Genomic DNA, 15,030 nt, shown 5'->3' with positions numbered 1-15,030 from the left:
ATAAAATAAAGTCCAGGCCTGGTCCTCTCTCGTCCTTCACTGACGTCGCTCCTCCTTTTATGCCTCCGGAGCTCCTCCGTGAGAGACTTGAGGCCGGCGCGCCTCGCAGGTGATGCTCATTATCACTCGCGTCACCGGCCTCGCACCGTTCCCTCACGGCTCTCGCCCGCCCTGCTCGTCACAAAAAATAACGTTATTCAACAATCTCTTCTCTTCCCTGTCATTATCCATATGTAGGTGACGCAGTAAGCACAGTCAAGGCTTCTGTGTTTACGTCCGAATGCCAACTCAGTATTGGCCAAAGCTGTACACATGAGCAGCACGACGTGATGCTGACGCAAGTGCCGACCAATAATGAGTCAGCATTCTGACGTAGAACCTGGAAGTGCTGGACAAAAACAACGTATGAGAATGACACAGAAGAGAGGATATTGTTGAATAAAATCATTATTTTTGTTTTGTTTTTGTGCACAAAATGTATTCTCGTCGCTTCATAACAAAGTTGAACCACTTTAGTCACGTTGATGGTTTTAATGATGTCTTTAGTACCTTTCTGGACCTTAGAAGTGTTGTAACGACATGAGGGTGAGTATTTAATGACAGAATTTTCATTTTTGGGTGAACTAACCCTTTAAGAGGCCTTCTTAGGGACTGTACTGTATATACACTACCTTTTAAAATTTTGGGCTCAGTATGTTTTTAATTTTTTTGAAAGGAGTCTCTTATGCTCATCGTGTCTATACATTTATTGGTAGCACTTTATTTTACAGTCCTGTTCCCCATGTACATACTATGTACTTATTACAGAAATTATTATAACATAATAACTGTAGGTATTATCCCTGAACCTACACCTAAACCTAAGCTTAACCCCTGTAGTTAAATTATATTACTTAGTATTACTCAATAATTTAAAAGGTACAGTATACACTGTGAGTACATGTACTGTAAAATAAAGTGAAACCATTTATTTCCCCCAAAATACAGAAAAAAGTTACAGTTATTACAATTTAAAATAATTTTCTATTCTAAAAGTAATTTATATAATTTATTCCTGTGATGATCGCAGCGCTGAATTTTCAGCATCATTACTCCAGTCTTCAGTGTCACATGATCTTTCATAAATCATTCTAAGAGGCTGATTTGGTGCTTGAGAAACATTTCTTATTATTATCAATGTTGACCGTTGTGGATGCTTAATATTTTTGCTAAAACCAATCAAAAGAGCAGCATTTATTTGGAAAATACATATTTTGTATATCAATGTCTTTCCAATGTCTTATCAATATATATTACTTTCTATTACTATTGATTAATTTAATGCAATAAAAGTATTAATTTCTTTTTTTAAAAATCTGACTGACCCCAAATTTTTTAATGGTGGTGTATACTGTGTATAATTAAAAGTGATAGAGAGGATTTTTTAGTCGACTGAGAAACCAAAGACTGTTACTGAGTTTTTCAAATGAGCGCATGCGTAAGAACAACCCCCCTCCTTCACAGCTCACTTCAAAGGAACGCCTCCCAAAACTCTTGCAGGAGTGTTGGAACATGAGTGTTTACCACCGGCATTCGCTGTGTCGTGTTTTTTGGATTCATTATGTCGGACTCACCGCAGGTAACTCATAATCTGCAGTTGTTACTCCTGTCTCCTGACAAACACATTTCATGCGGCGCCTGTGGAGTGTGGAAAGTTACTGGAGCGCGCAGCCACGCTCGTCTCGCACAAGGAACGTCACGGCAGTGATTGACAAGCCAGAGGGCCAATCGTTTACGCGATCATGGCTGATGTTTTTAAGGCCCTACCACGTGCACAGATGATGTATATTAATATTATTCCTTTCAGTGCACCTAATAAATAGTCTTTTATCAGTTAGTAAAGACAGTTTCAAGTAATATTGCAAAAACAAAACATCCTCTTTAGCACCTTTAAGGAATGGACTGTAGAATAATAGCACAGATGTGAGTATTGAGTGGTGCTAGTCTGCATTTGTAGTACAAATGTGCAGATTCAGGTAGGGATGATGTAGAACTAGGAGAGATCATGAGTCCTCAATCTTCTCTGGCACCATTATATCTGTAGGCAAGCACTTAACCCCAAATCACTCAGGGTATTGTCCCTGCAGGAATGGCACTGAAAGTCACCTTAGATGAAAAGTGCCTGCTAAATGATGAGTTTCCATGAGTTTCATTTAGTCGATTTAACATGGGTCGCATTACAATCCTACAGTTTCTGATGCATTGTTTTTTGTAGGTTGGTGATATTCTAATGGGATAAACAGAGAAAAGGGATACTTTAAGCAGTAATGGTTATGATTTGCACTCTTGTTCTGGTATTTGGCTTTGAATGTTGTTTTTGAACACCAATAAGTTTTGCATTACATTTTTGAGGAATACAATAAAATATCACAGTTCTAGCCTGGAGAAGTATTCTTTGGCTCTGCTCCCATGCACATTTGCTGCATTCCTCCAGGGATTTCTCAATTTTCAAACACTTTTTCCTTTGACTTTTAGAGAGTATTTGAACCATTTAGGAGAGCAAGAATGACACGCTTTTCCCGAAAACGTCTGCCTTATTGGACACGTCTCTTTGCGTTGCACTGTGGATCTCTCTCTAATATGCAGATGAGACTCAGTCATCATTAGTTATGCATCTTCAATTAGCGCTTGCCGCTGATTTCTTTTCCAGTGTCTAAGCAATTCACTCACACTAGCCATGGTCTCGGGGCTTTTGGCAGCTTTTGAAAGGGGATGTGGTGATTTGAGGCTTCCACAAATTTGCTTGTACAAAGCATTTGCCGCTCTTTATGAAATCAAGAAAAACACTTGGCTGTGAACAATTGCTTGTAAGTGCTTGTGAACCTGCCACATGAAACCTTGACAGTCATGTGAAATCATGTATAAGCATTACAAAGAAATATTATATGACAGAAAATTTCTTTACATGTTTTTATAATTTCAAACTTATATAAATACTAAAACACTAAGTCTTCTTTCCCTATGCAGTATTGTATTTGCAAGGCTGTGTGTGTTTATGCCATCATAAACGTATAATGTCCTAGTTCAGATCATTTGTAATTTATTTGTTTGCTGATCTACAAAGTATAAAATTATGGTGAAACTAGCTTTACCTTGCTGAGAATGATAGCTGGTTATTCCCAAATTCCCCGCCTGAATCAAAGGTAAAAAGTACAGAAGCCTTGGTAGGGAGAAAAAACATAATTTTTTATGTTGAAAAAATTTCAACATAATAAGTCGTTATAACGACATAATATCTCGTTATTTCAACATAAGTCGTTATAATAACAAGACATAATATCTTGTTATTTCAAGATATTAAGTCGTTATAACGACATAATATCTCATTATTTCAACATAATAAGTCGTTATAACGACACAATATCTCATTATTTCAAGATATTAAGTCGTTATAACGACATAATATCTCGTTTTTCAACATAAGTCGTTATAACAACATATCTCGTTATTTCTACATAATAAGTCGTTATAACGACATAATATCTCGTTATTTCAAGATAATAAGTCGTTATAACGACATAATATCTCTTTATTTCAACATAATAACTCTTCATTATCTATCAAGTATGATAAAGGAGGTGTACTTATTAACGTCCCCAGTGGCGCAATGCTAAAGTATTGGACCGCCAGTCTAGCTTTTACTGCGATCGCCGCGGTTTCGAATCCGCCTTTTGCCGAGTTCGTTCTTCTCTAGTTTCAGATCACATATCAAAAAAGGCATTCATTTTCAATAAGAATTAAAACAATGTTATAAAAGTGCAAATAACCTGCCTAACGAGTGTTTAATAACATTAAAAGTATTTATTGGGCAGGGTTAGCAGCATGTTCGATATTACCCACTAGAGGGCAGAATAAGACAGGGAAGTCCGTCCCTCAAACTAAAATGAGTTTGACACCCCTACTGTAGATGCTATTTACACTAAGTGAAAATACTGATACATCCTATTTATACTAAATGACAATAACAGCGTTTTCACGATATGCTATTTATGCTAGGTGATAAATAGCATATCTAGGTACTAGGTACACCATGTAAAAGCAGCCTATCAGTTCTTTGCAAGAAGTGTAAATAGTATTTAGATGCTGTAGGCTAGTATTGGCAGATACTATTTGTACCTGTTATTGATTTAAATACTATTAGTATTCATTCATATTTTATCTTTTTTTTACATTTTCAGTTTTCATTTTAGTTTAAGGTTTAGTAATTTTATGTGCTCTCATAATTTTTATTAGTATTGGTTTAAAAACAAATTATTTAGCTTTATTTTTATTTTATTTAATTGCCAGATTTTTAACATCACTGGACTATATGAATTAATTTCTTCAGTCAGCTTCACACATTGCTAACATATAAAAGTATCACACACAAAGAGACTGAAAACCCTTTTTTGAATATTGATGGTTTATATAATATGTGCAGCACTTAATCGGGTGGTGTTATGAAACATTAATAAGATTTATACACTTTAATGCTGTTATTGATGTTTGAAGGTTTCATGTCTTTTCATGGCCAGTCAGGTCAATTGAGATGGCTATAAAGACCCTCAGTACAATTAATGTTATGACTCATTGCCATATTGCGCCATGTGACTCCCTCATTGTAAGGATCCTGGGCTATTATATACCACTGGTGTGTTTTATAATGACAGACTTGTGTTTGTTACATAATGACGGCCAGTGACATGTCAGTACTATCAGATCTGATGAAACAGATTGCAAGCAGTTTGCAGTCCAGCAACTACTCAGATTACTGGTTTAGACTCTCATCAACATTGTGAATGCAAGAAATGGTACCATGTTCCATCAGCTTTAAGAACTGAAAGAATGTATTTTCAGGTAGCATGTATTTTTATGATTCTTTTTTTCCTCCCGTCTTGTCGTCAGGGAGACATGCGTTAGCATTGCTGCCTCAAAATGGGAAGAGCAGGAGTTTCTCAGTGGAGCTGACCTAGACGTGCTGGAACACAACTACACTAGCTAGCTCTGCATCCTGCTGGAGTTAGTCCAATCATAACATTAGCTTGTTGTATAGGTACATAGGTGGACTTGATCTGTTTGATCACTGCTTTTTGCCACCGCTGCTGAAACTACAGCATGACAACAAAAATAATATTTTGCCCAGTGTGAGTTTAATCTCTGAATTTAATGTGGTGAGATAAAAACACACTGTATACTGCAAAATAAAGGCTAGAAAACACATCTCTCTCTATTGAGTCATGGGCTACATGCAAAAATAAATGTATTTGCATGATCCAATGCGCAGATCAATTGATGAGCAAATTACTCTTCTTTTTTTTTATGAATTGTTCAAAAAGACTCAATTGGAATCAGTCTGATGAATCTTTCCCATAATTTACTTATTAAATCTATCAGAGTGATTACTGAATCAATATCTGACGCACTTGCTGAACTGCACATTAACATTACTTTATCATTAGTGATGTCTGTTTTGAACTGAAGTAAGTTCTGTGTTCTTTTGTCCAGACCCTTATTGTGTGCATTTGTATAAACACATCCTCTGCCTCCAAAGAGGAGGTCTTGGCCTTTTTGGGAGGTTAGATGATTGTACAGTCATGTAGAAGTGGTTAGGCCTGTCCGGTCCTCTTAAGATGGGTTCCTGTCACCTAAAGGGCTTGTGCACATTTAAGAATTCAGCATTTTCCTTCAGGACATCACTGGGTCACATACATTCCATCTTGTCACAACGAGAGATCGGACAGGGCTCTGATAGCAGGTGTGTGTGATGAGCTGTCGTAAATACTGAATGTACTTAACATTTTGTGGATACAGATATACCACCCAGCTCAGTCTGGTAGAATTCCGACTGTTCGGAATTCTACCAGACTGAGCTGTGTGGTATATCTGTATCCACAAAATGTTGCATTGTAAAAAGCGCATTTTTTATATATATATATATATATATATATATATATATATATATATATATATATATATATATATATATATATATATATATATATATATATATATATATAATATTTTGTATGTATAAAGGACAATGACAAGCACAAGAGTAAGTCAAATCACCTTTATCATATAGCGCTTTTTACAATGCAGATTGTGTCAAAGCAGCTTTACAGTGATAGAAGGAACATTATTTTGACAGCAGCCCTAGAGGAAAATTGTGTCATTGTCCAGCTTAAGTAAGTTCAGTATTGATGCATTCTGTTGTAAAAATCACTAGTTATTAATTTAGGTAATTTATCTATGTAGCAGCTTTGGAGAAAACAGTGATTATCATTATCCGGCTCAGTTCAGTTCTCATACAATGATGTCAATGCAGGCAGATCAAAAACACTAAGCAACTACTGTCCCCAACTAAGCAAGCCAGAGGCGACAGCGGTAAGGAAATAAAATAAATGTAATTTGTTCATGAATATATTTACACTGAACAAAATTATAAACGCAAACACTTTTGTTTTTTGCTCCCATTTTTCATGAGCTGAACTTTTTCTATGTGCACAAAAGGCCTATTTCTCTCAAATATTGTTCACAAATCGGTCTAAATCTGTGTTAGTGAGCACTTCTCCTTTGCCGAGATAATCCGTCCACCTCGCAGGTGTGACATATCAAGATGCTGATTAGACAGCATGATTATTGCACAGGTGTGCCTTAGGCTGGCCACAATAAAAGGCCACTTTAAAATGTGCAGTTTTATCACACAGTACAATGCCACAGATGTCACAAGTTTTGAGGGAGCGTGCAACTGGCATGCTGACTGCAGGAATGTCCACCAGAGCTGTTGCCCGTGAATTGAATGTTCATTTCTCTACCATAAGCCATCTCCAAAGGCGTTTCAGAGAATTTGGCAGTACATCCAACCGGCCTCACAACCGCAGACCACGTGTAACCACACCAGCCCAGGACCTCCACATCCAGCATCTTCTCCTCCAAGATCGTTTGAGACCAGCCACCCGGACAGCTGCTGCAACAATCGGTTTGCATAACCAAAGAATTTCTGCACAAACTGTCAGAAACCTTCTCAGGGAAGCTCATCTGCATGCTCGTCATCCTCATCGGGGTCTCGACCTGACTGCAGTTCGTCGTCGTAACCGACTTGAGTGGACAACTGCTCACATTCAGTGGCATCTGGCACTTTGGAGAGGTGTTCTCTTCACGGATGAGTCCCGGTTTTCACTGTACAGGACAGATGCAGACCGCGTGTATGGCGTCGTGTGGATGAGCGGTTTGCTGATGTCAACGTTGTGGATCGAGTGGCCCGCGGTGGCGGTGGGGTTATGGTATGGGCAGGTGTATGTTATGGACAACGAACACAGGTGCATTTTATTGATGGCATTTTGAATGCACAGATACCGTGATGAGATCCTGAGGCCCATTGTTGTGCCATTCATCCACGACCATCACCTCATGTTGCAGCATGATAATGCACGGCCCCATGTTGCAAGGATCTGTACGCAATTCCTGGAAGCTAAAAATATCCCAATTCTTGCATGGCCAGCATATTCACCGGACATGTCACCCATTGAGCATGTTTGGGATGCTCTGGATCGACGTATACGACAGCGTGTTCCAGTTCCTGCCAATATCCAGCAACTTCGCACAGCCATTGAAGAGGAGTGGACCAACATTCCACAGGCCACAATCAACAATGGTGGTCACACCAGATACTGACTGGATTTGTGTGTGTGTGTGTGTGTGTGTATGTGTATGTGTGTATGTATAGATCCACTATATACATATATAATATATACAGTGCTGCTTGAAAGTTTGTGAACCACTTTCAGAATCTGTGAAAATGTGAATAATTATAACAAAATAAGAGGGATCATACAAAATGCATGTCATTTTTTAAGATAAGATATTTTACATAAACGATGTTTACATAAAATCCACAAGACAAAAAAATTGCTGAATTTATAAAAATGACCCCATTCAAAAGTTTATGAACCCTTGATTCTTAATACTGTCATTACCTGGATGATCCATGACTGTTTTTGTGTTATGTAATGGTTGTTCATGAGTCGCTTGTTTGTCCTGAGCAGTTGAACTGCCCAATATTCTTCAAAAAAGAAATCCTCCAGGTCCCAAAAATGGGATATTTGAACCTTTTCCAGCAGTGACTGTATGATTTTGAGATCCATCTTTTCACACCAAGGACAACTGAGGGACTCAAACACAATTATTAAAAAAGGTTCAAACATTCACTGATGCTTGAAAACATGATGCATTAAGAGAGGGGGGGGGTGAAAACCTTTTGAATTTGAAGATCAAGGAATATTATACTTAATTCTTCTTAATTCTTAAGTCTTCTGGCAAACATTTAAGTGTCTTCTGGGGCAGTACTAAATGGAGAAAAAAAAAATTTAAACAAAATAAGAAAAATTTGGACATCTTTATCCTGTTCAAAAGTTTTCACCCCCTGCCTCTCAATGCATCGTGTTTCCTTCTGGAGCATCAGTGAATGTTTGAACCTTTTTTAATAGTTGTGTTTGAGTCCCTCAGTTGTCCTTTGTATGAAAAGATGGATCTCAAAATCCTACAGTCACTGTTGGAAAGGGTTCAAATATGCAAAAGATGCTGGAAATCTGAAGAATTTTTGGGACCTGGAGGATTTTTCTGAAGAATATTGGGCAGTTTAACTGCTCAGGACAAACGAGTGACTCATGAACAACCATCACAAAACAAAAAAACAGTCATGGATCATCCAGGTAACCACACACAGTATTAAGAACCAATGGTTCACGAACTTTTGAATGGGGTCATATTTATAAATGTAGCAATTTTTTTTTGTCTTGTGGGCCATATGTAAACATTTTTTTTTTATGTAAAATATCTTACTCAGGACAGTACTAAATAAAAAATAACATGCATATTGCATGATCCCTCTTATTTTGTTAAAATTATTCACATTTTCACAGATTCTGCAAGGGGTTCACAAACTTTCAAGCAGCACTGTGTATATATAGTGGTCATGAGGTTATATCATTTTTTTATATAGTAAATGTTATGTGGTTGTTTATTATATCTGTTATATTAATGGCAGTTAAACTGCAGTTTGGGCCTTGTTAATTTTTTTAAATGAAAATTTTGTTCCAAGTTAGAAAGTTCCTGTATATTTACATTGAAATCTGAAGCAAAATGGACATTGTAACTGAAATATACTGGATTGAATCAAATCAACTGAATCAGAATCAAATCAAATTGAATTGGAATATGGGAATCAATCGAATAGTCCTACTATTCATTGAATGGGAATGGATATTTAAGGCTGCACAAGGACTTTCCCTAATTTCACCTTTTAGTTTGTGCTTATCTTTTGCAAAACGATGATGCCATGCAAAAGTCCCATTTTGGTGACAACATTATCCCTCTTATCCATTATGTCATAGCTTCTCTCTCTCTCTCTCCCTCTCTCCCACACATTTGTTCTTTCCATACTGCCGTCTTTCTCAGTCTCTCTCACTCTGACAAACAGAACAATAAATGTTCGTGCCAGGGTGAGGTTTTTCCAACAAAACAGTTGCCACTCTCGTTTATTTTCTCTCTCTCTCACTCTCCTTCTATCCTTCTGTGTCTCTTTCTCTTTGATTCTCACCTTCTTGTCCTCTCCCTTCTTATCCCTGTCTCTCCATTTTTCTCTGTCTCCCAGGAGCTGCTTTTCAGCGTGTGTGCACTGAATGTTATCTCCACCATTGTGTGCGCTCTGGCCACTGCCGTGTGCTGTATGCAAATGGTTTCTACTGATTTACTACAGATGGTAAGTGTGATCCATACCGCAATGTGTGTGCGTCTTTCTGAGTGTTAATGCACATTACATTTTCCCATTACATCATGGAGAAAAGATCAGGCAATCAAGACAAGTGAACATGTAATAGTTTAAAAAATCTTTTTTTTTCTAGCAAAATGCTAGAAAAATAGTCTATAGTCTCTATATTCATAACCATCAAAAGAAATGAAGGAAATTTCATTAAGCACAGTTCAGAGCAAAATGGCACAGTGGATTTGGTGGTATACAAAAACAAATCATTAAATATATCCTGTGACTTAGTCTTCAGACATGTAATCCGAATGGCATGTCATACTTCACATGAGCCCTTATGTTTTCCCAAGAGAAACCACTATACTAGTGACCTGATTGCCTTGTGGATCAAGGAAATAATCAGTCTAGAAATGAATGCTGATCTTTGGATCTTTCTGTCCTACACATCATGGCAAAACCTACTCTAAATGTGGATTATTTGTTCATGTTTTGCTGGTAAGGAAGGAACTCCATTGCTTTAGGAAAATTTTAAAAAGTAAATAAAAGACTTTTAGACTTTTAGACTTTCCACTAGTTAAAGGTATAGTTCACCCAAAATGATATCATAATAAAACTAAATTTGAGTGTGTTGAAAATTATATTAACACTACTGTGTGCATTCGCTCGGTGGCTGGTATGAGACACTTGTTGCACATTGCACTAAGCTAGATCAATATTAGAATATCATATTAATAAAAGATGGATGACTTGTGTTGCTTATTGGTATGTAATTAATTTTAAAATATATTGTATGGTGGAGAAAATGTTACTGTTACTACAAATAACGTTCTTTCTGATTATGCTATGTTAGCCACTTGACAGAGTAGTGTTGTCTCTGAGGCATGATACAAACTTTACTCACGGTAAATTGAGAAAACAGTATGTACAAACAATAAGGCTAACCGTGTTGAGCTGTATAACAATGATTAGTTTTCTGTCGATAAAGGTATCCAAACAGTTGCTCACTTGTCTAATAAAAAATAATATATTAAATAGTCTTTGGTGTTTCCATGGTTTCTATGGAAGTAAAATGAGAAATCAAGGGTAGTGCGGACATGACGTCATTGACAGGCGACATAATGACATGGTTAAAATAGCTGATTTCTCTGGATTTAAACGTTGTTGTAAACATTTAGAATATTGTAAGTACACAAGTCAACAAAATATATAACACTGTTCTAGTGTTTTTTGGATATTTTAATCCCAAATCACATTGTGCCTTTAAGTTATACTTATATATTTCAATTTGTTGGAAAAAAAGTTTATTAAAGGTCCTTCCTTAAAGTTAGGGTAAGCAATTTCGGAGAGGCTAGCAGTAGCAAACTAGCTTTGAAAGCATGAGATCCCACCCTTCCTTCAAAGTGTCTCCAAAGCCACACCTCCTCCAAAACACACGAACGCTCACAGCCAGAGCAAAGTCTGCAAAGTGTCACGAGAAACAGCGTTAAATTACCATAAAACGCATAACATTACATTAATAATGAACATAAACTATTTACAAAGCTCTTAAGGTGCAGTCACACTGCACTTTTCGTTCCATTGACTTCCATTCAAACGCATGCGAATGCGTCAGACCGGAAATGCAAGCTCGTGCGAAAGATTTCGCATTTCGCTGCGTTCCAAAGTTCAAATTTGGTGAACTCTGACCTGCGAATTCGAATCATGTGAAGACGTGCGACCAGTAGAAGATCGATTCGTCACAGCATGACCTCTTGGTTGAATTAAAAGAATTATATTTTTGCTGTAAAGTCGAGTAGGTTCTGTATTTTTACATTTTAAATGTATTCCTTTAAGTTATATGTTGAATTCATGTTTATAAAAAAGACGCTGTAGACCGTGACGTCATATCACGACCGTTACAGCATCCGAAGCAATTTCGCACGTTCAAAGTCTAGTGTGACCGCGGCTTTACTCGTACTATCTGACTGCTGCAGATTAATTTCGGTGTTGATTGTGTTGGCATAGAAATGCATAAATCCGACTCTGTGGATGTGAATGGCTCCGGGTAGAACGTCACAGGTTGCCATCTTGTAATTACGGTTACGACATGCCGTGAACGCAGCATAAGCTCGTTGCTTTGGTCCAGAAGGAACTGTAAAAGGTGGCTGCAGTTTGTTTGCGGCACAGATGATGTGGGATGTCTGCGCAAGCAGGGTGTGCGGAGGTATGGAAATGCATATGTTGACAGGCAGGTAGGACATCCGGACTGAATGCAATGATCGGATGAACATTTTTTGGTCCTGAGACTTTTTTAATATTTAGACCATTTCTATTACCTATTGATTGCTATCAGGATGTGAAGAATGTTTCAACCAGTATAACAAAAAGTGTTTATGAAAAACATTGCCTACCCTACCTTTGCCTAAGTTATGCGTTTCCTCACTAAATAAAGTCAATTAATGACATTTTTTCATTGTACTGACACCTACTGTATCAGTATGGATACAACATGCAAAAGTTACCAATTGCATAATAAATATAACCTGTTCGCAGGGATATTGTCACCCAAGATTGATATTTTACATTTATTCTCCATCCAAAGTGTTACAGAGATTATGTGAGTTGTATTCAGCTCTTCTCTTATGCAGAATAAAACAACTAAGCCATTGATGCTATGGCAGGGATATTGATTTCATCTGGTTGTACTTCACTTTAAGCATATTTTTTCAAAAGTTCTGTACTATTCCTTTCTTAAGCATAAGATTACATGAGGATGAGACCACAGACATTACAATGCTCAGTGGGAGAGAACTGTGGATCTGTCATCGCTCACTTTTAGTGGTCTTTTTCAGCCAGCCTGTTTTATGTGAGAGAAAATAAACTTGTGGGACATAAAGTTTTAATATTCTTTAAGAGTGGTCTTTGTGCGTTTTATGGACACTGCAGTAAATTGCACAGCCTCACGGATGGCTGCAGCAGAGGCATGGGCACAGGGAGATGAATTGAGATGACTTGTATTAGCATGGCTGCGGCTCTGTGAATTGCTAGAGCAGTTGTGGGATTAGTTTCGACTCGGGGCACAGAGTGGCAAAGCGAGAAATCACCACTGTTACCAGCTGCACAGTCCATGCACAAAGACAACAGAGGCCCGAGGGCAGGGATAGGGTGAAGCTTTTCCCTTTGCAGCTATACTAACTGATTTCCTCATAACCTGATAATTTGTATTTTATCTCTGCATACATTGGATGGTTGTTATTTGGAATCTTGTAATGAAACAATACAGATTCTGAGTTTGAGATACTCACATTTAATGCCATTATATTGCTGCCTGTACTTATCTGTCATTTACAGTCACTGCCTCTCTTAATGATGCTTAAGATCAGAGTGATGACTTCAGTATCTTCTGATTGATGAGGCTTCACATATTCTAATTTGACATAAACAGGAAAATGCACTATCATCATAAAAAACAACAACAACAACAAAAAAAAAAAAACTCTAAACCAACCCTTGAACTCATAAGGAATGGCACAAAATGAGTTTCTCTTCCCATCTGAACTTTTCAACCAGCTGATTCATTACAGATCAGTGGAATGAAATTCACATCCATAAGATTCACCATTTTATGGATGACGTCCGCTACACTAGACAGAACTTTAAAAGCAATTTTAAAGGGATAGTTCGCACAAAAATGAAATCATTTACTTACATCGTTCCAACCCTCTCTGACATTTTTTTTGTGCTGTGGAACATAAAACTAGACCTTTTGAGAAATGCCTTTTTTGTCTATTCAATGAAAGTCAATGGTCACCAAAATGGTTTGGATACCAAGTCAAACAGGTTTGGAGAGTAAATGATGACAGAATTTTCAGGTCACATCCAAATCACCTGATAACCTTTGACCCTTTCTCTTAATTACGACTCTCTTCTTAACTTTACTTCTTAATCATGTATTTCTGACAACCTAAATTCTACAAGGCTGATGAAAATGGAGATGCTCAATTATGTAATTCTCAACATCATAAATACATAAAGATTTGGAATGGTTATTTCCTTACTTTGAAGTAAAAAAATTTTTTTCCTTTAATAATTCATGCATCAGAGGGTTAAATTGAGTAAAATGAAACTCTTTAGCCAAAGGGTCAGAGTGAGAAATGGCTATAACTATTCTCATTGTACTAGACCTGAACTACTTTTTTTTCCCTTTTTTTTTTAATCCAACTGACCTTCTACTTTTAATCTTCTTTGTTTCAGACACAATGGTTTGCTTTATTTGAACACAATGAAAATTATGTAACTGACTTCAAAGACCACAGAATTTGAATGATGAATGATTTTATCATTAGATGGTCATCAAAATAAAGATTAATGGCCAATAATATTTATTTTAATTAATGCTTATGCAGGGATGCATTAAATACACAATATGTAAGATTCCAAGAATGTTTAAATCCAGAGAAATAAGCAGTTTTAACCAGGATACAGACCATGTCCGTGCGTCACCTTGCAATGACATCATATCCGCGTTACCCTCAGTTTCCGGTTTTATTTTGTAGAAAACAATGAAAACACCAAAGATGCTTTAATATATTATGTGTTTTATTAGACAGATGAGCAACTGTTTGGATCCATTCTTTGACAGAAAACTAATCATGTTATATAGCTCAACACAGTAAGTCTTATTGTTTAAATCTAATTTTCTTGATTTACCGCGAGTACGATGTTTTACCATGAATAAGATCAATCTAGCTTTACTGCAGTGTGCAACAAGTGTCTCATAGCAGCCGCCGAACGAATGCAGAGTAGCATTAGAGCAACATTCAAAACACAAATGTATCTAATATGATAAAACAGCGCTGCTTTACTCCATATACGCTTGACTGGAAGAAGCGGAAGCGGTGACTGCGGCATAATAAAAGCTCCACTGCTCTCGAGAGTGTGTCATGCTCGACTCTCATTAGCAATTGCTCCAGAGGCCTCGCTTCTGCTCGCACAGCACTTAGTCCTGCTCTGCTTCATACAACAGTAATGTTAATAATCTCATCCATGAACATGATTTCTGAGTCCCATCCTGATTCTTTTCCACCAGTTGTAGACATGAAGACAACTCCTCCCATGATTCCGTGAAATCAAGGTGTCATCAAGCTATGCCTTTGTTTCGAATAAGCAACCTCTAGCAGCGAAAATTTACATAGCGTGCCTTTAAATTGATCAATAGTGACAGTAAAGACTTACAGAAAGATTCTATTTCAAATAAATGCTGTTCTTTT

The 15,030-nt window shown here is 37.2% G+C and overlaps 1 protein-coding gene across 3 annotated transcripts in view; it reads left to right on the top strand.

The window, feature by feature from the left end:
- fam189a1 (family with sequence similarity 189 member A1) overlaps window positions 1-15,030 on the top strand; it is a 70,194-nt gene that overhangs the window by 43,415 nt on the left and 11,749 nt on the right. For 2 of the 3 annotated variants that reach the window (XM_067400802.1, XM_067400801.1), the window contains exon 4: window positions 9,671-9,778. The exons of the other annotated variant lie outside the window; for it this stretch is intronic. In XM_067400802.1, the coding sequence (XP_067256903.1) occupies window positions 9,671-9,778 (108 nt within the window). The remainder of the gene's footprint in view (window positions 1-9,670; window positions 9,779-15,030) is intronic. 3 annotated transcript variants of the gene reach the window in all.

The sequence above is a fragment of the Chanodichthys erythropterus genome, chromosome 11 (genome assembly GCF_024489055.1).
Source record: "Chanodichthys erythropterus isolate Z2021 chromosome 11, ASM2448905v1, whole genome shotgun sequence".
NCBI classification, from domain to species: domain Eukaryota; kingdom Metazoa; phylum Chordata; class Actinopteri; order Cypriniformes; family Xenocyprididae; genus Chanodichthys; species Chanodichthys erythropterus.
The sequence above is the reverse complement of the archived record's forward strand: the minus strand, read 5'-3'. Positions and strand labels throughout refer to the sequence as shown.